Genomic DNA, 25231 nt, shown 5'->3' with positions numbered 1-25231 from the left:
GGTCATCAGGCATAGATACGTTGTTTTTGATCAGTTTTACGTATTTATCACTCATAAACAGTGGGGTGCTCGAGCCCAGATATCCAACGGCCAAGCGGAACAGAGTGAGATCTGAGCACGAGATCAGTCACGTGCAAGTGTAAAAAACTTAATAAATAACACAGTTATCTGTGAATATGTAGGCAAGTTTCCAGCTTGTTGTAACAGACAATTTATTCCATAAGTTAAAGGGGTAGTACACAGTATCTTTTACAACTATTGGTTACGCTTTGTAAAGGAAAGTGATGTATTTTTAAGACGGTGTAGTTATTTTCCAAGAGACTGGATCAGCAGTCTGTTAATGTCCTCCAGCTGTTCTGACACATTTTGCTTCAAGGGGCGATAGTCACTCTCCATGCTTTTAGAAGCAATAACTGGGGACTGTTAAGGAGTTGTATACATGACAGCAAGATGCAATTTTTAAAGTTACTGAAAAGGCATAGTACTGCTCAATAGCTTTCATTGAATGGTCACACACTAGGGTTTCATCCACAGACTTAAGCGTTGGAACCACCTTGTACAGCATAATAAATGGTACCACATGAAAGTACTGCTCAATAGCTTTCATTTGAAAGGTCACACGCTAGGTTTTTATCCACAGACTTAAAAGTTTGAACCACCTTGTACAGCATAATAAACAGTACCACATGAAAGAACTGCTCAATAGCTTTCATTTGAATGGTCACGCGTTTTATCCTAGAGCTAAAAGTTAAAAGACACCAAGTGAGTCAAGGACTTACCCTGGAGTGAAAGGACTAAATATCATTACGATAGTTATTAGAAATAAAAGGATACACTCTTTCATGACGAAGTTATTTTGTTCGTGATGCTGCCACTTTCTCTCTAAGTTTCCAAGCTGTGGTTGAAGTGCAACAAAGAGAGAGTCCATCAAAAGAACGTACGGAACAGTAAAAGGCTAGGAATTTATCTCTCCTTTAAAAAATAACAACAGCTAAGTGTAACAGCTAAGCAATACCTGTGAATGTGTCTCATTTTCCATCAGCTTGCTCTTTGTGGCATCGTAGAGTGAAGACAGCCTCTGAACGTCTGAACAGAACAAATAGGAAACAATCAATAGATTAGTCAGTGCGTCAGTGAGTCAGCGAGAAAGCGAGTCAGTGAATCAGTCAGTCAGTGAGTCAGTACAGTATAGTATAGTATGAAGTGAAGTGAAGTGAAAGACTTTATTTAATGAGGGTGACCCGTGACAGTAACTAAAGTTACTGATAAACTTGGGGCCCTCAGCTTAAAAGTAATCAGAAAGCTAAAAATATATTGTTTACAATAAAATGCTAAAATACGATATTATTTACAATAAAATACTTAATTAAGTTACTATTAAAAATGGTTACGAATAATAAACTGGACTTACAATTTCAAACATACTACGAATAATAAGAGTTAAAAAGTTCCATTAGTTTTCTGAGAGTTAAGAATAGTATTACATAATTTAGCCTTAAACGATTTAACGGACTTCTCTGTTTTTAAAGACCGGGGTAAACTGTTCCAATCTTTAATAGTTCTGACGGCGAAAGTGCGTCCTCCCTCAGAGGCGTTTCTGTGAGAGGGGCATAATAAATTTAAATTACAATTTCTAGTACTTCTCGAATGGATGTCAGAGTTTTTCCTTAAAGATGTGTTCATGTATTCAGGTAAAGTTCTGTTTATCCTTTTGTAGGCCAGTGCATATCGATTTATATAAGCTTCTTTGTAAAAGGGGATCCAGTTTAGCTTATTAAATAAAGTGACAGTTCGACTAGTACGTTGTGCTGCAAGAATAATACGCGCAGCCCGTTTTTGCATACGGAGAACTCTCTCGAATGCCTCTTTGTTGCACGATGTCCATACTGTGCTTGCATACATGAAGAGTGGTTTGATTACTGCGTTATAGTAGATCAATTTTTGATTCTTTTTCAAGTAGCAGCTTATATGGCGTAGAAGACCAATTCGTTTTGAAAGTTTGTTGCATAGTTCGTCAACATGTGCTTCGTAAGTTAGGTTCTCGTCGATTATCACTCCAAGAAGTTTATGGCTACCAACTTGTTCAATTTCTGCATTTTGCATCCTAGCTTCAAATTTTCCTGCGTCATGGGTTATACGTCTGCGCAGACGCTTTCCCGTAGCCAACAACGCTTTGGTTTTCTTGGTATTTATAAACATTTTGTTTTCACTAGCCCATTTCTCAACTTCTGTCAAGTCCTTTGTTAATGATTTGTTTAGTGCAGGAATAGCTTTCCAGTCTGAGCTTAAAGACAAGGTGGTATCGTCTGCATAGATATCCATAGTTGACTTGTGAACGTTTAGAGGCATGTCATTGACAAACAGGAGGAAGAGCACCGGTCCCAATATTGATTCTTGGGGAACGCCCTGTCTGATAGTCAGCTGTTCAGATGTGGTTTTCCCTAATGTGATAAATTGCTTTCTCTGAGACAGGTACGATTGAAACCAGGCAACAGACGGAGGGCTTGCACCGTAAATAGACAGCTTTTTTAGAAGAAGTTCGTGATTTATAACATCAAAAGCTTTACGAAAATCTATAAATACCAGACCGGTCACTTCGTCATTGTCCATGTTTTTCAGGATGTGATCCGTAAGTCTGATTAGAGCTGTTTCTGTAGAGTGACCTGACCTGAAGGCTGATTGATACTCATATAGCATGTTGTTGTCATGTAAAAACTTAAGAAGACAGCTGGCTACGTGTTTTTCGATAATCTTCGAAAAGACAGGTAAAACTGATATCGGGCGGTAATTGTTGATATCGTTTCGTGCGCCACCCTTGTGCAGTGGTGTAACTTTTGCTACTTTCCAACGGTCTGGAAAACTGTTTGTCGATATTGAAAGGTTCAGCAATTTGCATAATGGACTTGCAAACGCTGGTGCAATAATTTTGAGTACACGAACACTTATGCCATCGTGCCCAGAGGCCTTGTTACAAGCGATTTTCCCTATGGTGTCAATGATCTGCTTAGGCGTTATTGGAGGGATGTTGAAAGCCACATTATCATTCAATCGCGAAGAGACAAAATTTTTCAGCTTGGTGTCATCAAACTCTACGCCAGCGTCGTTTTCCTTGCCAATTTGATCTAGGATGTTTACGAAGTACTGATTAAGCTCATTTGCAATGGAAGCTTCGTCACTAATGATGTTGTTTCCTGTGTTTAATTCATCGATGCGAACTCGAGGTTTACTAGTCCCACTTAATGTTTTGAGTGCTTGCCAAACTCCTTTTGGATTTCCTTTGTTTTCGTCGATTTTCTTGCGGAAGAAACTTCTCTTTGTTTTTTTGATGAGACTTGTAGTTTTACCCTTTGCATGCGTATAGCGTTCCCAGTCTGCAGGCAGATTTGAAATTCGCGCCGTTTTCAACAGCTTGTCTCTTGTTTTCATAGACGACAAGATCTCTTTAGTCATCCAAGCAGGCTGGTTCGGTTTCTTGACGCGTTTAGATTTTAGTGGAATGTGCCTGTCCAAAACGTCATTTAGCATTGTTTCCATTGTAATCAAAACATCGTTTAAATCATCAAAAACAAAGGCAATGTCCCATGGGGCACATTGTAGATCATGTAATAGTTCATTTGTATTCAGATTTTTGAAGTCACGATATTCTATGGTACTGTGGGTTTGATCTCTTTGCTTTTTGGAGTATTTACGTCTAATAAAAACTGGCAAGTGGTCTGAAAGACCAATATCTGGTACAGAGATTTCAGTAACAAAACCAGGATGCGTTGTGTAGACATGGTCGAGACAAGTTGAGCTCATGGGACGTGTAACTTTGTGCACGAGTTGGCTTAAATTTAGGCTTTTTAATGCCTTCGCTAATCGATGATGTTTGTAGACATATGTATCCAAGAAGTTTATATTAAAGTCTCCAAACACATACATTTCTTGGTTTCTTAAATAAGCTGTTTCAATGTTAAGCTCCAGTTTGGCATCCGTGTCCGCCGTTGAAGAAGGCGGGCGATAAACAGCTCCTGTGAGTATCGGGCGATTTGATTTATAGGGATAGACTTGTAACCAGACGGTTTCTAGATCCATTTCTTCCAGGCTTGTAATTCTTTCGACTTTTAGATTGTCAGCAACGTAGGCGAGAATTCCGCCGCCCTTCTTGGTTCCTTGCCGGTCTTTCCTGAAGAGCGTGTAGCCAGGTATTTCTAGAACGCAGTCAGGTTTGTTTGGTTTAAGAAATGTTTCGAGGAGAAAAAGCACGTCGATTTCTTGACGTCTAGTGGTTAGTAATAACCTTATCTGCTCAAACTTAGTGTCCGTTAGATTGTTTACGTTCCACTGTCCTAGTCTGAGACCTTTTCCTGGTAAACATACCTTGGACAAATTGACTGTCTTGTCATTCTTGTTTTCACTTGGAGTAGTCGGGCCAGGATTCGGGTTTACATCACAGGCCTTAAAAATTTCGAGCTCCAAAATACGAGGATTGAAAGTTGAAACACCATTTGTAGTATATTTCATCACAGAGTGAAAGAATTTTCGCTTGAAGTTCTTCGGTTGGAATGCTGAAACTGCCTTTAGTCCCAAAATGGCCGCGCTCGTCGGGCCTTGCTTTGTTGCCGTAACACATTGCTGCTGATATCTACCCAAATTTCCGATATAATCGCTTTCAGAGAAGTTATGATTGTAATAACTTGCTGAGAGAAGCACGAGTACTTCGAAAACCAACTGTAGTACTCGAAAATTTAGCCTTTTCACCGAGTAAGACGCCATGCGGCTCTCTCGCCTCATTCCCTCTAGTATAGTATAGTATAGTATAGTATAGTATAGTATAGTATAGTATAGTATAGTATAGTATAGTATAGTATAGTATAGTATAGTATAGTATATCTTTATTGCGCCTTACTCTCCAAAGGGAGGTATTGGTTTAACATTAACTAGTACAATAAGAAATAACATTCACTTGATTCTTTTATAATTCAAATGAAATTAAATAAAAATTATAATGCTCATTTCGTTTGTAAGTTGAGAATCTCTTTTCTTTTTTTAAACATTAAGTTGATATATTCACCTATTATTTTTGATGTAACTCTATTGTCAGCTCTAAGTGAGTCAGTGAGTCAGTGAGACAATGAGTCAGTGAGTCGGTGAATCAGTGAGTTAGTGAGTCAGTGAGTCAGTCACAGTCAGTGAGTCAGTGAGTCAGTCAGTCAGTCAGTCAATTACTTACGTTTCTTGAAGGTTTCTTTCCTCGCGGATAATGTCTTCTTTTCTCCATGCAAACGCTACCGATAAAACAAAATGTTATAAGCTTACCTTTTAAACTGAACTGCTGACAAAAAAACCTTAGCTTGATTACTAGCTTCTGTTCGAGACCGGAGCCGGCACTCCAATAGGAACGTAGACCAGACTCGAATGAGCGGCGGAAATCAGAGCTAATAAAAACCTTAGTTCCTTAGTGAAAAGACTCGTTGCTCTCTGTGAAAGTCATTTTCAGTGATATGAAAAGGCTGTAAAGAAAAAGAAAAACTCGACTGGTACGAGAATGTAGAAAGGAATACCGAAAACTGTAAAGAATGGTGAGCAGTTCACAGAAAATGAGATACAACAGGATAGAACGATGATCAATCACTGTTGATGTTTCACATTCAACTTCAGGTGCTCTTTGAAGAATATGTTTAGGTAATCGTATAAATGCGAATGCAATTAAGGATTTACACTACGAGTGACATTTGAAAATTCTCTCAAGAAGTACACGAGCCTTTAGGAGAGTGCAATTTGAAAGAATTTTCAAATGTTACGAGTATTGTAAATCAAGGCTGCTGCCTAACGGGCGCCCGGTCGCCTGAGGCGCCTAAGTTACGAGTGTGGGCGACTAAAGTTTCGTTGAAGGAGCCCGAGTGGGCGCGTAAACATGGTGTTTTCATTCCCATCTAATCTGTCCGATGACTTCAATCTTCTCATGAAATCGGCCAAAAGATCATTCACACAATATATTAAACGGAAAACAACAGCTACTCTGGTCCTGTTTTGCTTTTAACACGAGAAATATGGGCCAAAACACGGCAACAAAGTCTCTCTCCGCTCGCAAAACAACGGAAAACAGCCATAGTTGAAAATCACCCTACAATGCATTGCAAGCTCAGTATCGAATAAATGCACGTCATGTATGTCAATGGATTGTGTCTCTGTTGATGCCCTACTGATTCCAGTTGCAAAATAACTACTCTGATTAACAAATATTTTTGGAATTGGAGTGATGCTGCTGCTGACATTATATTTAGATTTGAATAAGGATAAATTCTTGGGCTTTTTTTTTTTGTCCAATACTTTGGAAAACTTCTCTTAGCTGTACTGAATGAATTTCTGTAGTTTCTCAAAGGATATTTATGACTTAAAAGTCGAAATATTCAAGTAGCTACAAGCCAGCAAAAAGAAAACAGCATTGCAATTCTTTTTGCATACCAGGGTTTTATATTTTAAATTATCAAACCAATTGTCATGGCTCCGCCCAATATACGAGAATATATTTTCTCCAAAGCAGCAGCCAATATAATGCAGTAATGCTGCCTAAAAAATGCACCTTTTGTTTATACTTATGTCCCTGAAGCCCAGGGAAGGAAAGCACATTTCAGTGAGGCCAAATTCAAACGCCCCAAATGCATATTTCATTTTTATTTGTTTTCATTTGCAGCTTGCATTTCATGATTTGTTTAGAATTGCTAAACTCAAAAACGAAAGAAGCAATATACATTTTTGTAAAAAAAGCTGCAGCACTTGCATGGATACACCAATTATTGAATTTGCTTAACCACAAATAGTATTCTCTCTCAGTGATGACCTGATCACTTTGCTGAACACTTTATTTCAAAAATTTGATTGATAAAACAGACCATATTAGTGTCTCATGGAGAATCTCTGCCTCCGGACCCCTCCCCTAAATTTTCAAATTCACTCCACCACCCCCGTCTTCCCCAGTCTCGCCAACCCCCGGATTTACCACGGCAAATTTATTCTGGGATCCTAAAAAAGTGGCTTGGGCTCCTTAAAAATTTCCTTAGGCAACAGCCTTGTAAATCCTTAATTGCAGGAGCCTTCACACGTTTCTTATTCATTATATTACTGGGAAAATCACGAAAGCGCGCGCGTGAATTCGCACTGCAGTGCAAATTTAAAATTAACCATAAATTGACCTGCTCTCAGGTAATCACAATGAAGTAATTTTCTCAGTTATATGATAACGCTTATCAGTTATAAGGCACTTCTTATGTTGGGGTCACTCCCTCCTGACTTTCTATGCATCATAATGTTACCGTTTTCTTCTCTTCAGATTGTTCTCTCAGAGTATCCAAATCACTGTACGTCTCAAGTTCCTAAGGAAAAAAACAAACACTTCCCCAATTAAAAGATCTGTTCATTTTGTAATACATATCAAACAGAGCATGACGGCAAGATTTGTTGGGTTGTACTGTTTTTTTAATAGTAAAATTTCCTTGAATTTCGATTTGTACACGAAAGTTATGTTAGCAAAACAACTACAAGCAAAACTAACAACAAAATTTACCTGGGTCATTGTCTGGATCCTTTCTTTCAGTGATTCAAGCTCTGACGTTATTTTTGTCTCAAGCTGTTTTCAAAATGTAAAGCAAGATTGTCATATCAAAGAATTATCATGGCCATAACTTACAAGGATTAGAGCGGTGTTCATTTGAGTACCGAGAAGTGATTGTTTTCGCATTACTCGTTACATGTTTGGTTTAAAAACCTCGCGCCACTTTTTCGCCCAGTCAGAAGTAACACCAAAACCAGTCGTAACTCACTCGCACGCGTCAGCTACATGTAATTACTTCGAGTTTTGATTGGTTCACTACAGACTTTTAGCCAGATGGGCGTCCAGGCGTCCTGTGGACGACCACTTATTAAAGAAAATCGTTTAATTTTTCGTATATTGCCTTATAAATTGTTCATTTGAGCAGACCCTATAGCACATTTCGGGCGTCCCCTTTTTAAATCCTAGCTAAAACCTAGGTTCACTGTACTGTCTGTGTCCTTTGTGACTAGCCTCAGTGATTACTTTGGTTTTGGTTTCACGACACTCAACTGAAAACCGTTCCAAGACCTAACAATAACGATATAGTTTTTTTGAAATCAAAACTACTATTCTGCTCCACCTTTCTGGTTTTTAAGTGTCGGTTGAGTACCATCTTCGCAAGATTTTTGATCTTTGGGGCTCAATATCCTAAAAGATGTCACGCAAACTCCGAAGTCTGGTTTTTACAACGACATATGCATAAGTATAAGCATAACGGTAAAGAGGACGACCACAACACAAGCATAAGCACGTGGGCATGCGCAGAATGTATAACTGCTTTATTTTCGGTTCCATACTCCTAGCTCGATATAGTAAAACAAGATGGCAGACTTTCGCTTACACTCATGCTTGCAGCAGCGCGTTGTCACTTGACATAAGCACAAGCACAAGAAGAGCAAAAATATTTGTTCTACTTGTGTTTGCGCTTATGCTTGTGTTGTGGCTGTCCTCACTATCGTTATGCTTGTGCTTGTGCTATCAAACAATGACATCCACTTAACAGGAAGTGGTACAAATTAAAGTTAACAACAAACAAGTGACAGCTCTTTTGAAAAAAGCCTTCCAACCTGTTCTACTTTCTCCAGGTCCATTTGAAGACGGGTGTGCTCTAACGGTTACAGAAACAAAACATACAAGTTAGCGTTCAATATCAGTACTGCAGTTGAAGAAGTTTTACAATTTCACTTGTAAATTTGAGGGAACATTCACTGTATTGAGTCGAATGGGTTGCTGAGGGATCTGCTGGGGCCGAACGTTTGTGCTGGATTTGCTAGACTGGAATGTACGAAGTCGGAAGAAAAACAAATGACGATTGGCTCTGGCTTTGTACCTGACTGGCTAAGATGTCATGTATCATGTCTTTACTTATTACCTCTGACTGGCCAGACAACATTGTACATGTTTTTATAAACCAATCAAAAGAGCTCCACAAATGCAAACTCTGAGAGAAGGACCTCCTTTTACTCAAGATGCCTCGTTATTCTGGGGTGAATTTGTTCCACAGAGCACAAACTTCAATAACTCTTTTCTCAAATTGTTCTTCGTTACACATTCAAACACCCTGGTAATATGGAAACTTTCTTTGGTCTCTACATTAACATCCAAGTTTCAAAAACTGTTTAATAATGTGCTCCAGTCCATACCTGAGCCTAAACTGGCCGCAGTAGACTGGGACTTGTGCATCTCTGTTTCTTTAAAGTTCAAGTCATCCTATGTGGTGAGTTGGAAAGAAAAGACACTACTGTATATCATAAATTTACTAATAAATTTTCAAATTCGTCTGGCGTAGTGTGAACCAGGCCTAGGCTGTCTTTTTGCACTATTATATAAAATGAAAGACAAAAAAACTGTACCTTCATGCGTTGAAGTTCAGCTGGACTGGGTAGGTGTTTGGTTCGTATCATTCCCTATGAAATATTTGTAAGGAAACAGGTAAATATTCAAGTCTTGCACTAACCCTAAGTGAACTTAGATACGTGTACCCCTGAAGACAAAAGTTGTGTTGGAATGGACTCAACACAGAAAGGAATACAAAAAGGAAACAAAACAAAAACAACAACAGACCTATGAAACAACAACAACAACAACAACAACAATAACAACAACAACAACAACAATAAAAGCAATAAAAACAACAATAAAAACAATAGCAGCTTACAAGTTTCACTCATACCAAATGAATAAACAATTATAATAAGAGAGAACATAATAAAACACCAGAAGTGCTCAACAAAATAGAAAACACAGTTATAAAGGAACTTGCAAGACGGAAAACGAAAACACAGAAATACACAAAAAAGACACGGAAGATGTCGGTAAGGAAATGACAGAAGCAAAACACAACAGCAATGCCAAAAAATGAAACTGAAGTTAAATGGCCAGCGAAACAGAAGGAAAAGCTTTGTCTTTTTCTGTCTTTAGTGTCTGGCCACCGTCCTGAAGGAATGAAAAATTTACACCGAAAAGAAGAAAAAACGTCAGCTTTAAAGGAAAAGTCGAGTGACGGCTGGAATCACGTGGGAATAAGACTGAATTCCTTACTCTTGATAGGGGCAATGTGTTTATCCAGGAAGACGCCCTATGGTTCAAGTAGAGGTAAAGAAGATAGTGAGACAAACTTACCCTGCTCATGTGCTCGAGACGGTTCACAATGCTGTTCTCTAACTGTTGTTTCCTCGCCTGGAGGAGACAAAAAAGAACTTACATCAATGCGAAGAAAATATAGACAAAATTTTGCCAAAAAACTTGACTTTGTTACAATCATATTGACTAAATTATGTGATATTTATGGATAAGACACGCTAAAGCTGTAACACAACTGTGGACAAACCTGCTCATTCGCTTTGACTTCTTCAAAGGTTTCTAGAAAATCTGAAAGAAATATAAACATCAATTAATAGACTATACAACATTTCAGCACATTCGTATGATGAAAATACTCACTGTTAGTATTGTAAGCGACATGAGTTATCGTATTGTACTGTAAGTAGTGTAAGTATTGATAATGGTAATAGGACTGAGTGGAGTCCAATTCGGTCTGCAACCATGCGAGTGATTAACAAAATCGGACGACCGCGAAGCGGGAGTCCGATTTGTTAATCACGAGTATGATTACAGACTGAATTGGACGACACGATGTACTGCATATCACCAATTAATCAAAACTATGACAAAATTCGAGAAACGAAGAAACCATCGATTGATGACCATTGATCGCTGAACGATTAAACGTCGTTATGAAAGCTGAAAAACACAGCAGTTTACTCAACAAAGTGCACCGCAACACCGCGCGAAAAATGACGCGTACTGTCCAATTACAAGCATGACGCGTACACTGTCCAATTAATGCTCAAATCGTGCTGCTGATAGCCAATCACGCTTGAGAATTTCGCTATAGTTTTGATTAGTATTGTAAGTAGCGCAAGTGACCGTATTGTACTGTTAGTAACTTGTATGTACTGTATTGTAACTATAAGTAGTGTAACTCTTATTATTTGTTAGTCGCGGAAGTAATCACATTGAATAAAAAGTATCGTGGGTAGCACTAAGTAACTGCATTAGCCTTGTAAGTAGAGTAAGTAGTTGTGTAAGTATTGTAACCAGTGTGTGTGACAATTATTTAAGAAAAATACACCCAAGGAGGGACTCCAATGTGAAAAAGTCGGGGATGCTCGTCAGAAAATTTTAAAACTAAACCAATGTGGGCGTGGCTCGAGCTTTATTTGACACCTAAAAGATATCACTTAAAACGGACAAGATAGCTTTTTTTATTTCTTCAAGTGCACCCCTGAAGGATATCTCAACGACTAAAAATTGTTGCGTTTTGTCCTGAAAACCCCAAGCGAGACCAAAATCCATGAGTTACACCCTAACCGAGACGAGGAGCATCTCCGACCTTTTGACAAGGTCCCCTGCGGGAATATACGATCTCCACAGACATACCATCCATTGTTTCTTCTCGCTTCTTCAATTCCTTGTACTTGACGTTTCGTTCACCTGAAAACAGAGGACAAACTCAATAGTGATTCTAAGCTAACAAGTATGTGCACGATATGGAAAGAACGAAAAATGTAATTTCATCTTGGCATCATCTTAGTTACAGTTTGCACAAGCCAGCGAGTTTTTCATTAGCTTTCCCGCATAGAAAGCACAGAGGCAAACTACATTGTGCAGATAGGTAAAAGGGGTAAAGTCTACATAAGAACCAAGTGGTCCATCAGGCTGGCTCTTATCTCCGGTTTGTGTAGCATGAAGCGACTAGGACTATTTCCACTCCCCCCTGGATGGGGTGCTAGTCCATCAAAGGGTTACCTCCAGCATCAAATTCGCCAGTACCCATTTATACACCTGGGTGGAGAGAGGTACTGTGAGAGAAAAGTGTTTTGCCCAAGAACACAACAAAATGTCCCCGGTCAGGCCGGCTCGAACCCGGGCCGCTCGATCCGGAATCGAGCGTGAGGCCACCGCGCCAGATACCATGAACAGTAATTACACATTGTTTCAAACAATGCAAGCTACTTACCTTGATGTTCTTCAAGATCCATGTCTAGCTGTTGAATTTCGCCATTGACTGTTTCAATCTTCTCCCGAAGCTCAGCAGTCCTAGAGAAGAAAAAACGTTTTATTTCAACACGAGAATGGCTGGACACGTAAGAAGAAAACTGTACAGAGTCCCTGCATATTTTTCGACTTAATTCTCAAACAGTCAGGCTTTCTATATTTGCGCTACCACGTAATATTATTTCAAAACTACTCAGACAAAAAGAGGGGGAAGGGGGGGGGGGGGGTGTCAAAATGTCTAAAGTAACTATTTTCAATTGCCTTAGAGCATTCATATTATAGTAATTAAGCACACCAGTCCTCTTGTACATGTACTAGACGTGCAAGCTCCACCCTTTAGAGAAGGAATCTCATGCCTTTAATTTTTTTTTCAGAAGTAGAGACAAACCCCATACCTCACGGGATTCCTTCACCCAGGAGATAAAACAGGCAATACTCAATACCATAATTATGTACCTGTGCATGTAGGTCATAAAAAAAAAATACCAAGGTAAGGATCTTTGACTCGTAAAATAAACATACTTGCGCTCCATGCTGGCGATCTCTTGATTATCTTCCTTCACCTGTTGAGTATAAAATATGGAAAAGCAAACTTCATACTAGTAACTCTTCAGCAACCTTTGTGATAGACCTCTACATGGTTTGGCGCCCAAATAGCCAGTCACAACCCATATTTTGTGATGATAATAATTTCAGATCGATTATTAAAAGGAACCTTATTGGCACCATGTTGAAATCATAACCAGCGTCTCTCACTGTGTAGCCATCCTCTTGCAAGTAATAAGGACAGCCCTGCAACAGCATTTAGGAATTGATGATATTTGGGTTATTGACCAAGCATGAGGCCAAGACGGCTGCATTTTGGCCAAGTTCTTTTTCTTCATATTTATGGATCAAGACAGAGTCGAGAGGTCCATAAACACGCAAAAAAAAAAAAAAGAACCGCTCGGACAGCCAACCACAGTGCAGGATTCAGTTCATCTTGCCACCCGCTCACGGAGCTAGCCATGTAATAAACGGGAAACAAAATATCAGTAACAGGAGTTACCTGTTTCAGAAGTCTTTCTCTTTCTTCTGCAGGAGTTCCTCTGTTCTCCTTCTCCATCTCGTCAATCAAGCTTTGTTTCTTCTCCCCCAGCTCATTTAATTTTTCATACAGAGTCACTGAAAATACAATACAAAAACACAAGCTCAAACAAACGATTGCAGTGTATGCATGTAGTACTGCATAGCAGAGCGCATGATAAGCTGAAAGCAATACAGTACAACTCTAAAAAGAACAAAGAATTTTACAAAGTAACACAATCAAAATACAATGAACTACAGGTGGCTGGTCAACTATCAGACAACAGGTACATGTACATCTCAGATCTCCTGCGCATTTAAATAAATGCTATCGGTCAGCAATATTTTTCTATAGTTTATTATAATGCTTTTCAAATTGGTTCTAACGTTTTAGTCTGGATAAAACCCTTGTGTGTGACCATTAAAATGAAAGCTATGGAGCACTTCTTTCATCTGGTTCTGTTTATTATTCTGTACAATGTGTCTCTACATGTAAGTCTACATGCGGCTGCTGTTGTAGATTGAAAATATTGTGGAGTAACAACAGTAGAACTTAAATCAACAAAGAAACACTATTCATGGCTTTTCTTACCAGCTTCCTGTTTAACTGGGGAGCTGGACACTTCCTGTCGACATCAATTAACAAACAAAGATGTTATTAAATTAACAGGGACAGTTTTAGTTTGACTTTAAGTGCTAACCTTTTTTTTAGCGTAATTAAATTTACACAAATGCGCTCCATTTTAACCCAATAAACACTAGTACTAAATGAAAGGTAACCTATGAATGGTTCGCTTCAATTGCAAGCTTGAGTAACACAGTGTATATATTTATCTTTTCCCCTTTTTTAGTTAAAATTTCATGTAATGAGGTAAAAGTCATGTAGCGTAAAAATGACATGTATGTTCTAAAATACAGTCTATATTCTTAGGTTGCTTGTTACTGTTTGGATTACAGCTTCTTTGAACAAGAAATTCTACATTGCAACTTAATTAATCACTACAATTTGACCAATGTGTGGGTCCTTATTCAAGTTAATGAAAACCATAAACATGTTTGTGTTAGGCAGCTAACTCCTGCACATACACAAAATAGTTACTCTAGTATACTTACATCTTCAAGGTTCTGGATGCGAGTAGTCAGAGCATCTAACTCCTGTTGTTTCTGTTCAAGCTCCTGTTGAACAAGTTCATGTTGTATTTGTAAGAAAAATTTTACACAGTAGTCACATGCTAGGAACTTTTTTTGAATATTTTTTCTTTCAAGAATATTGCTATAAATGTATGCTACACACAGTAGCATATGGTAAATACTCACCAACTGTAGTGAATTGTTGACATTCTTCAACTTAGCATACTTTGCTTTCTGATCAGGAGGCTACATAACAAAAACAAAATAGAATAAGATTAAAAAAAAAAAGTTAAAAAATAAAAAAGTCTGCTTTTACATGTGCATACATGTACATGTACCAAACAAGATAAATGACAGAAATGGTGATAACACTTTTTACGAGATGAGAGAAATGACATTTCTAAAATGCTGCTATCTTGGCATACCCACTGCTAACGTATCAAGAAGTTACTGTATATAATTATATACTCAGTACGTTAACTTGTTTTTGTTTACTCATTGTAAAGCGCTATTGGATAGTGACAGAAATAGCACTATATAAATAAATTATTATTGTTATTATTATCATTATTATTATTATTGTTATTATTATCATCAATATCATTATTATCATTATTATCATCAATATCATTATTATCATTATTATCATTATTATTACAAATGCTGGCTACATGATCTCAAAGTCCAGGGTTGCAAATTAAAAGTAATATTATAATATTTTTTTCTTGACAGGGTTTATGTCAAACTAAGTCACAGTTTTGGTTGAACAATCCAAAAAAAAAACACGTTTTCAAATGGAAAATTAACACTTATAAGAATCTGATGTAACATAATTATGTTTGTTATAATTTACCATGTCTTCTATCAAGCTCTCTGCCATTCTTCGTTCCTGGTCTAGTTCGAGCTCCAGTTGCTTAATCTGCTGATCTTTGCTAAGAGACAAAGGAGTAGAAAAATACACCTTATTATTATATGACTTGCCTTCGTAGCCGATCTAACATGCGCTCTGATTGGCTAATACTAGGGCATTATTCTCCCATAATGCCCACAAGCCGAATAACGGCTTGCAAAAACCAAGCAAAAAGCCATTTCATAAACTACTTATTAACCTTGAACGTTCAGTCTTTACGGGAAAATCTCAAACCTCGGCCTTGCCGAAATGACCTCGCTATCCCTCGGTCAATACAACAAGGTCTTGGTCTGAGATTTTCCCAGGAAGACCCCATGGAAAACCTTAGATATTGACAATAGCTCTGGAATAAAAGTGCCTCGAGTGGAACTGAGCATTAAGCAAGAATACACTTGTTACAGTACAAGGTCAATAAGCATTTATATAAAAACCCACATTTTGGCGTGATCTGTTACTGAACAGATGCATGGCAACATGGAATCTATTTGCTGAACATAACACAGAGACATTGATGCCAACCAAAACAAAAAATGTAAATCTGGGAGGTCGTTAATTTGACCTTCTAGACCCTGTAAAAAACGTTGCCGATTCAACCAATAAAAAATACATGAAACATTGCAAGATTTGACCTAAATGCACCCATGGCAACAAAAAAAAGCCAAATTAAGTGCCAAAAACATTCTTTAAGGTGGCTCAAAACAGTTTTCTGTTTTTTTTTTCCTCGAGACTTTTAGAACTAGATGCAATTTTTAGGGCTTCACCTTGGAACTGTACTGTTTTGAATGGCTGTGCGATTTTTTTAAGGTAACTCTCCACTGTACCTTTTATTGTGTTTTTCAAGTCATAAATTAAGGTTGCACTGTTCTGTTGCATACCAACAAACTTAACCCACTTTTTACCATCAATTGCATCTGTCTTAAAAACTAAGCCGGTGACCCCTTATTTTTTATAAAAATCTTTTTATTACACACGGAAGAAGAAACAGGGAAAATAAGAAAAAAATCTGTGGTGTGCATTTTGCCTAAATTTAAAAAAAAAAATGGAAATTTCAAGATTGGAAAACTTCCACTCCACAGTTTTTTTCACAATTCCACAAATGTATTCCACTTTTGCTGTTGAATAATTTTTTGCATTAAAAATTATGGTCACCGAGATATTAGCTTCGTAGGATAAGGAATTTTTAGCGCACTTTTATGAGCAAATTAAAATCTTGCAAGATTGCACTTTGAGCATGTGTGAAGGTGGTCCGCTGCTCAGTAAAGCCCGCCATTCCATGCGAATAAACGTGAATACCCACGAACAGTGTTTTCTTTTTTGCTGTTGTTGTTAGCAGCCTAAGCAGTAGAAGAAGAGTACCATAAATACCCAAAGGTGAGGTTGGCCTGGTAGAAAGAATGAAGAAAACTTGAAGAGTAGTTTTTTCCCTGCTGTGTTTTGAATTGATAGGTGGTGCGATCGATCACAGCATCAACATCACAATTTTCATTTATGTTCCAACACAGTGGTTTAAAAGAATGTTTTTCATTTGAAATTGCCTGAAGGATGAATGTCTTCGAAGGTAAAAATAAGCGATATTATAAACAGCTCACTAAACTTAGCAGAAACAAAGTTTTATGAAGTAGGTGTCGCGCCAGCATGTCTGTTGTGAGTTTTGCATCTCAAGCGCTATCTCATGACCCCTTGGGTGATTGGGTGATTCCTCCCATGATAGTGTGTGCTTAAACCCAGGATTCACACGGAAATGTTACTGTTTTGAGCTACCTTAAGTATTCTCCTTTGTATCGGGAGATTTGAAGACTTCTAAGGGAAACTATGAGATTCGTCTACACTGTACATAGGAAACTCGGACCGGACAATCCAGGAGAGTTGGCATACACATAGATGAAAACAGTATTTACAGCTGAGTTAAGGCTTGATGGGTCCTTGATGTTATTGGTGAGCTTGCCAGGGTGTGATATAATTTATCCACAAAGTACTTACTCTTGTCTTTGAGTGAAAAGCCCATCAATAGAACTCTGTTCTCGTTCATTCTGAATTTTCAACTTCAATAAAAAAAAGATAAAATATTAATTATTATTGGTTATAACCAAATAATACAAGACTAGAACTTAATTAATATTATAATTACACTTTACTATGCTGACACTTTGAACACCTCACACTTTAACTATGATTATCAGTGGAGTAAGGCACGATGAAAGTTTGGTCACCATGTTTTAACGTGAAAATTGTGTTGCTGTCACAAGCAGCTGGCTCCGTTTCCAGTGGCAACTTGTCGGCCTTTGATGTCATTGGCAGCAAAGCACGTAAAATTGTAGGCGGCTTGACAGGTGATGTACGGCTGTTGATATTGTTACCAATGGCAACGAGGTAAGTTGCCTGTGACACAACAACAATTTTAAGGCCAAAAGTTTGTCACTAAACTTCTGTTGTGCCTTACTCAACTGATAATTGTAGTATACAATCAACTAATATGTAATAAAAACACATAAATATACAATGTAGATTATACAATGTAAGTCAAAGTCATTGAGACATTCTATACAGTGGTGAACACTTCACTGCAATATCCATTACAAATTCAAGATCAAGTGAATTGGTTTTCAACTTGAACTAGACCTTGCAGTCATCAAATGGATGGAGATCATATTTACTACATTTTGCACCAAACATAAAGCAATACACTCGATCTGCCTAACAACAAACAAAATAATAAATCAAGAAGCCGATCTGTCAATGTGGAACAGCTGCCCACAGAGAAACTGTATTGGAAAACTATTTCAAGCAAATCCACTTTTGCCCATAAGCCCAGTCCAAAATTCATTTGAAGATGTGAGCTAAACATTCCCTTTTCACAAAAAAAGAAAACTTTGGAGGATTTCAAATAATTTTTGGGTCGAAAACACAAACACGCACCATTTCAGTCTCTCTTTTGCGAGCACTTTTTTGTAAAATTTGTGCGCACTTTTGGTTGGTTTCTTCTTCTCTAATTTTTTGTACGTGGTCAGTTGCCTTTTTTCTTGTTGGAAAAGCTTCCAACGAAATGGTGAGAATGTGAATGAATTTTTCTTCAAGTTTGAGAGGACGAAATTCATTACGTATGGTGTGCATTAAGTCTTGTGCATGTAGCTTCTGAATCAACAGTCATACATGTTCTTTTACAAAGAGAGTCATTCTGATGTCCCAGGGCTAGTGGATTTTGGACTCTGGCTAGTGGTTTCTCTCTGTCACTTTCCTGACTAGTTTGTGAAGTTTCTTGGGATATATATTTTTTTTAAGGAAATCAAAATTACAAATTAATTAATGTACTGAAAGAGACAAATTTTTTTGGGCTAGCTAGTCAGAATGACTTTTGCTTGCTTAAAGGTAAGTCCAAATATTTGTTTTCTTTGCACCCCTAGATCTGAGAAGGGCCTTACTGGGCCTGTCTCTCGCAAACTGACCCATCACGCCAGGCATGATTTCGGTCTTAATAAAACCGATGACATAAAACAAACAACAGTGACAACAACAAGAAATAATAACAATAAAAAGAGAAAAAAAAAATTTCATATATTAAATAAGCTCACTGCATTGTAGTCTTGAACGATATCGTCCATTTCCGTGTCTGTATTTATTTTATCCAAAAGCTGTAGATTATTGGGGAACAAAAGTGTGTTAGTATTGCAATTAATTTATATAATTACTGAGGTCACACAACATACAGATTACATTTCTGAGGACATAGAGTATCAGCATGGCAAGTCCTGGCAGCAGATTTTGAAGGGAGTATGTACATAGGAGGGAGGGGGGAATATCCAGCAAAGTTTTAATTTTAAAAGCAGGGAGACTCTTTGACTAACTGCTTAAAATACTTAATATACATTGTGTATATGATTAAGGTGTTGAAAGTCAACACTTTTGCCAGTCCCAAGTCTTACTGCTTATCTGAGGGTGAACTGTTTTAAAATACATTTTAAAAATACAACTTGAGATGAAAAAGAGATTTTCTTACAGTGTTGTAGTCAGCTAGCTGGCCCTGGAGTTCTTTGATTTCAGCAGCCAAACCTTCCGCTCTATGATAAACAGAAATTCATTTTAGTTTCCTATTGTCACATAAAATTACTACGTACAGTGACCATTAGATTTACAGTAAATGTATAATAATTTATGTAATTTATAATTTATGATACACGTAAAATTTATAATTTATGTAAATATAATTTAGCTAATTTATGCATAACATGTAAACGTATAACATGTAAATGTCATGTAAATGCAAGAACCCAATATGTCCCTTGTGATTTTGACCTAGAGTATGACATGTTACAGGTACAGGCATGGTTACAGGCATGTAACCATGCATTATGCTACCATTTCTCCCACAAATCACAAATTAGACCAGATCTAAAATATGCATACTCACAATACATATACATGTATTTAATAATTATTTGATTTATGATTGAATGTGTTTGCAAGTCAAGACAAGTAAGATTGGTGTACATACCGCTTTTCATAAGTAAGAAATGTGGCATTCTCCTGGTTGAACTGGTCGACTTCTTTCTGCATTCTTGATATCTCTGTAGCAAGATCAGTGATCTTGGCCCTGCAAATTATATAAATTAAACTGAGCAGTGCCTTTTGCTGAAAAGATACATTAATAAAAGGAAAAAAAAATTGTACACAGACAGATGCAGAGGATGGCAATGGTACTGGAGGTTGCTGCATACTGTTGCCATGTGACAAAGTGATTTTAATTAGTCTTTTAAAATAACTTTACATCTCTTGGACTTTATTTCAATCAAAATGCAACAACTACATATTTGACGATAGGAGGAGTTGCCATACTGCATATTAGCATTCTATGCCTCTCAGAATTGTTGCAAATTGATTTGAAATGGAAGCCATCAGAATGCTGTCAACAAGATGTCACATGGTTGTCATAAAAAACTTTGTCAAATGGCAAAGGTACGGCAATCTTCACTGTAAAGAAAATTAAATAACTTTATACAGTCGAACCTCCCGTAAGCGACCTCCCAAAATGTCAGGCCTAGTTGGTTGCTTATGGGAGGTGGTTGTTTACGAGAACTTAGACCATATTGGGTCAAAATTTTGCCTTATTAGCATATGGTAACTGTAGAGACTTAACCCATGTGTCACTGTGTCGGTGCCCATCTAAACTCATATATTAGCTTTTAGTAGCCACAAAAATATTTAAGCTTTCCAAAGGTATTTATTCAGAGTGTCATGGTTCACTTCTGATAAACTGTAACACCTTATTATCCAGTTTCCTCTCTAATACATGTATCTGCCAAGTGGTTGCTTATGGGATGTTAAAAACAAAAGGAAATTTAAAACTTTTAGCTCTAAAATTTAAAGTGGTTGTGGTCACTTACGAGAGGTGGTCACTTACAAGTCAGAGGTTCCAAATATAGTGATTTGACTTGGAAACTTTTAGTATTTCACTGAGGAGAGGTGGTCGCTTACGAGAGGTGGTCGCAACCAGAGGATCGACTGTACATGTATGCTGTAATTAGCCCTTGGGTTTCAAATCCCAGGGCTTAAGATTTAGAGAGAGCAACTTGCCATAAAATTGGTTTCATGTAAAACAATCACCAGAAACCAGTCTAATTTGAAACAATGTACTTTTAACTGTCTTAAGTCAAACTCACCTGAGTTGTCCCATGTAGTACGATTTATCATAGATTGCCCGCTGTGGACCTGATGAAAAAAACAAATCATTAATTTAATAATTACTGATTGTAGACAGTCTGTTTCTGAATGATTATTTAGCAATTAATGATTACTTAGCAATTAAAATAATGGGTTAAAATGTGTATCTCTTGCATTTTGCAGGACTCGACCATATCAGGTCATCAAGGACCTGTCAAAAATATTTTTGGTAATAATTATTTCAGGTGGCTCTGAATCCAACCGTTGAAAGTTGTATCTTGACATGCTGATGACTAATTGATAAAAAGTAATAACTTGTTCACCCAATAATTGGGCATTTGGTTGACGCAATTACTGTACGTAGTGTCAATTGAACAGGAGTAGACGTATAAAATAATGCTGAAACATGCTGGTAACTGTTGCGAGCCTGACCTCTTCCAGCAGCTGTCCTCATCCCAGTCAAACCTTGCTTTGTCATCGGTCTCTCTGCAACTCTTATCTGTGCATTCAGAGCTAACACAGTACATAAAAAATTAATAGTATTAGAGACAAATAACATGTAAAACATACTAAATAAACTGACCAACTATCTGGCTGACCTTGAGATGTTCTTTGAAGTGAATTCATTGAATGTTTAATTATTTAACATCTGCATTTCTTAATGAAGCTGTTACCTCTTATTTTGAAAAATAAAAAAGTTGTTTTCTCATTCTTGAGATAAATTCTTTTTCCGTTGGTCCACCATATTGATAGCTAAACTAGCCAACACATCAACTTAAAATCATTTTTCACCTTTGAAGTTTCGATTTTCAACTATCTTAGGTGACAAAAAATTATGCCTCAAGCTGTTTCAAACAGAAAAGATGTTGTTTTCTGGGCAATCCATCTCGACTATTAATAATGCCTGAATTAGGATAAGCTACATGTACACTGTCAAACTTCTTTACAACAAAATACTACAAAATGATATGGAAGTTCACAAAGAAAGCAAACCACAAGAAATGGTTTAACAAATTATTAATTAACTTTCCTATCAGGAACTAAACAACTCATAAGAAATATATAACTTTCTGGTTTTAACATGATCGAAGTACATGTACATTGTAAAATTGTATAGTGTACTTAATATAGTGTACTGTATAATGAATTTAAAATACAGTCAATACCTCCGCCCATTTCTCCAGCTCTTGAACCTGGCCGAGCTGTTCCTGGTACCTGTTACAGAGGGTTAAGTGTTAGGATTACTGGGTAATGGAGTACAAATAGATAACAGCAAATTAATTGTGACAGCTCACCATTCCAGTTCCTGGAGGCAGTCTCATTGCAGCAGTACCTTCACAAGTGTTGAATAAAAACAGTTTTAATTAATTTTGTACAATAATTATTCTCATTTTGTTATCTGGATACATACTAAAAGTTGCTGAAAAAACATACATGTTCAGTAAGAGTCTTTCAACTCTTGCTGCTTTTTTTCTTTTTAAAGATAACCTTTTAATTATCACCTTTCTGCTTGATGAAGTATATGTCTTATGAAAACAAAACATAAATTTATGTGACGATATTCTTAAAAAACATTAAAACTGTCTGTCTACAAGTGTATCTGAGTGAATGGGAAAAATAGATTACAGATTGACTGACTGAAAGAATGTGATGTAAAGTAATGTAATGTTATACCACGCAATGTGCAGTGTAGTGTAGGATAAATTTATAATGTTATGTTAGTACTGAATGTCTTCATTCAATAATTATTGATAAATTGAATTATACATAGTACATGTACCAAAGGTCACAACTGACCAACCAACTGGTTAAATGACTCCACTCACCAACCGACCGACCGACTGACCGACCGACCGACCAACTGACTGACTGACTGATGACGACTGACTGGCTGACTGACTGGTTAAAAGATTTACAGATGGCTGAGTGACTTGCTGACTGACTGACCAACCGAATGCGTGAATAAATGAGTAAAAAAGTTGATGGACAAGTCACTGACTGATTGGCTGCCTGAATGAATGAATGACAACCTATCCATATACAGCACATTTTATATTTTATTTTATTACCTGGAGGCCTTCCCATGGCTGTTAAGTAGTGTAAGTAACATACAGTCAAGGCAAACCACAACAATAAGGATACATGTATATGGAAGCCTCCGCAAAAGTAAAAACTCTATATTAAACTTGTAAGAGAACTAAATTTACAAACTTTAATTCCTGTCACAGTTTTACATGTAGCTTTTGGCGATAAGGGCTATTGTCTCAAATTTTATTTAATACTTACTAATCTTGGAAATCATCAATTAAAAACTACCAGTACCCATCAATTTAATAGACCTTTCCCGCATTCCAACAAAAATTGGCACTGAGTTGAGGTCAGGGTGGACAAAAATACAGCAAAACATATGAAAATGTCCACCCCAACCTCACTCTTGTTCGAATGCACTGAAGTGGAATGCGGGAAAGGGTCTATTGTTATCGATATTGACTATTATGAAAATTAGAAAACTCTTGAGTCTCCGATACTATTTGATTCAAATCAAGATATTTGATCCATGGATGTCACTATGAATGAGTCAGAAAGTCTCATGTTTCTGTGTTTCATTTAAATTTCCAAGTCTACAATGTACATGTAAGTCACAGTTTCAGATTTTCAAACAAGTGTCTTTGAGTCAGCATCTTAATGAGTCCAGGACTTTGCCATTAATTCCTTGCACCTAACGTAAGCTGTATGTTAACTCAGCCAATTTACTTATCATGAACAGTAATTTAAGGTTGAAATTTAAGGATACAGCTAGGAGGCATTCTTCCTCGTGCTCCACTCGCTGGTCTCATTCCTGTAGCAGATGGAGGTCTGGTGCCTCTGGCGGAAGGTGGACGTCCTCCAAACTCACTCCTAGATAACAACAATAAGTATGTGTAGAAATAGAATACAACTAACCCCACTTTCTGGATACCCACTTATATTGTGAATTACCCTAGTGGAGGGACAGCGGCCAAAAAGTTAGAGTGCTGGACTGGATTGCGCGGTCCAGGTTTGAGCCCTGGTAGGGGACATTGTATTGTGTTCTTGGGCAAGACACTTTCCTTCTTATAGTGCCTTTTGCCACAAGGTGTACAAATGGGTAACAACAAATTTAATGCTGGGGGTTACAACCCTGCAATGGACTAGAATCCCATCCAGGGGGAGTAGAAAAGTAGAAATACGCCTGGTTGCGATCTAAACAAACAGCAATGTCTTGTAAATCTGCATTTATCTATGTCAAATCTGACTGAATTGAGTGAAAAGTTTCCAAAATGAAAATTAAAACAGCAATCCATGGACCTAGATACGTATTACAAACCAGCTGATGGGGGCTTCACAGATCTAGATTGCACTGCCAACGACTGATCGAGAATTTTTGCTGGGTTGCGAAACAAACACCTTATAAGATCCTGGATTACCTTGATTTTAAAACTAAAAAGCTAAACATACCACGAGAGGGATTAAAAGTTCACTGCTGCAAGTTTTATGCGTAAAACGGACCGTGGAAGGTATCGTCAACCATTTATCGTTTATCATAGCAACAGCAGAAAGCGACTTATTCTAACGCTTGTATAGTTTACGCTGCATCATAAAACTACTCAGACTCAAGCAAAATTATTTCCCACAGGAATTTACAGAAATTAGTAGGTCAGCACAGGCGATAAAATGCAGAAATAGTACTCACATTTTCGCCGCTTTTCCAAGATGTTCCTAAACGAGTTTTGGAAAAAAATATTGTCATAAAGCTCGCAAGGATTTATTGGTAAATGGGGGGAAACCGCTGTTCAAGCAGTCGCCTGCGAGGTTATCGGTCCGCGATGCGTACGTTTAGGCAAAACAACTCGATTCATTGGCACATTTCAATACAAGTCGTTAAAATTTTAAGAAAACGAAACGTTCTACGACCCTTCTACACGTTTCTTTTTCATGAACGTTAGGAAAACTTAGCGATAAATTGAACAAAGCCTAGCCTACTGATTTTAACTTCGAGAAACCGTCTGTTGAGTAGATTAATATAGTACATTCTTTTACATTGTACAACATTATAAATTGATCAGGGTTTATTCTTTTGCTTAATACGTTTTAGTTTTGCTTTTACTTGCTAATTGTAGTGGAATGATTGGAATCCTTAGTGTCATTGTTGTTAACAGTTTTTTTTTTTTTTTTTTTTTTTTTTTTTTTTTTTTTCATTTTTTCATTGATTTTGCCAGTTGTCTTTTCTTGCAGTTCTCTTTGCTTTTTATATATTGACCTATTTAAACATCAATAAATTAAAATAAATATAATGGTGTGCTTTGCAGATAGCCATT

The 25231-nt window shown here is 37.3% G+C and overlaps 1 protein-coding gene across 1 annotated transcript; it reads right to left on the bottom strand.

Annotated features, from left to right (window-relative positions):
- Positions 1–195: 195 nt before the first annotated feature.
- On the bottom strand, positions 196–24687 carry LOC145467336 (intraflagellar transport protein 74 homolog). The gene is made up of 30 exons (XM_081450886.1): positions 24607–24687; positions 23689–23792; positions 22964–22981; positions 22190–22227; positions 22061–22109; positions 21327–21407; positions 20894–20942; positions 19729–19827; positions 19234–19294; positions 18809–18868; positions 17220–17281; positions 15183–15261; positions 14516–14575; positions 14312–14374; positions 13791–13824; positions 13182–13297; positions 12656–12696; positions 12096–12175; positions 11516–11569; positions 10404–10444; positions 10196–10252; positions 9427–9480; positions 9217–9283; positions 8641–8681; positions 7547–7609; positions 7296–7355; positions 5213–5267; positions 1016–1086; positions 835–895; positions 196–413 (listed from the first exon to the last, which is right to left on the bottom strand). Coding segments are annotated over exons 1-30 (1827 nt in total). The 5' UTR covers positions 24609–24687; the 3' UTR covers positions 196–306.
- Positions 24688–25231: the final 544 nt, after the last annotated feature.

This window comes from Orbicella franksi, chromosome 14 (assembly GCF_964199315.1).
Source record: "Orbicella franksi chromosome 14, jaOrbFran1.1, whole genome shotgun sequence".
NCBI lineage: Eukaryota > Metazoa > Cnidaria > Anthozoa > Scleractinia > Merulinidae > Orbicella > Orbicella franksi.
Note: the sequence above shows the minus strand (reverse complement) of the source record. Positions and strands in the feature narration are given on the sequence as shown.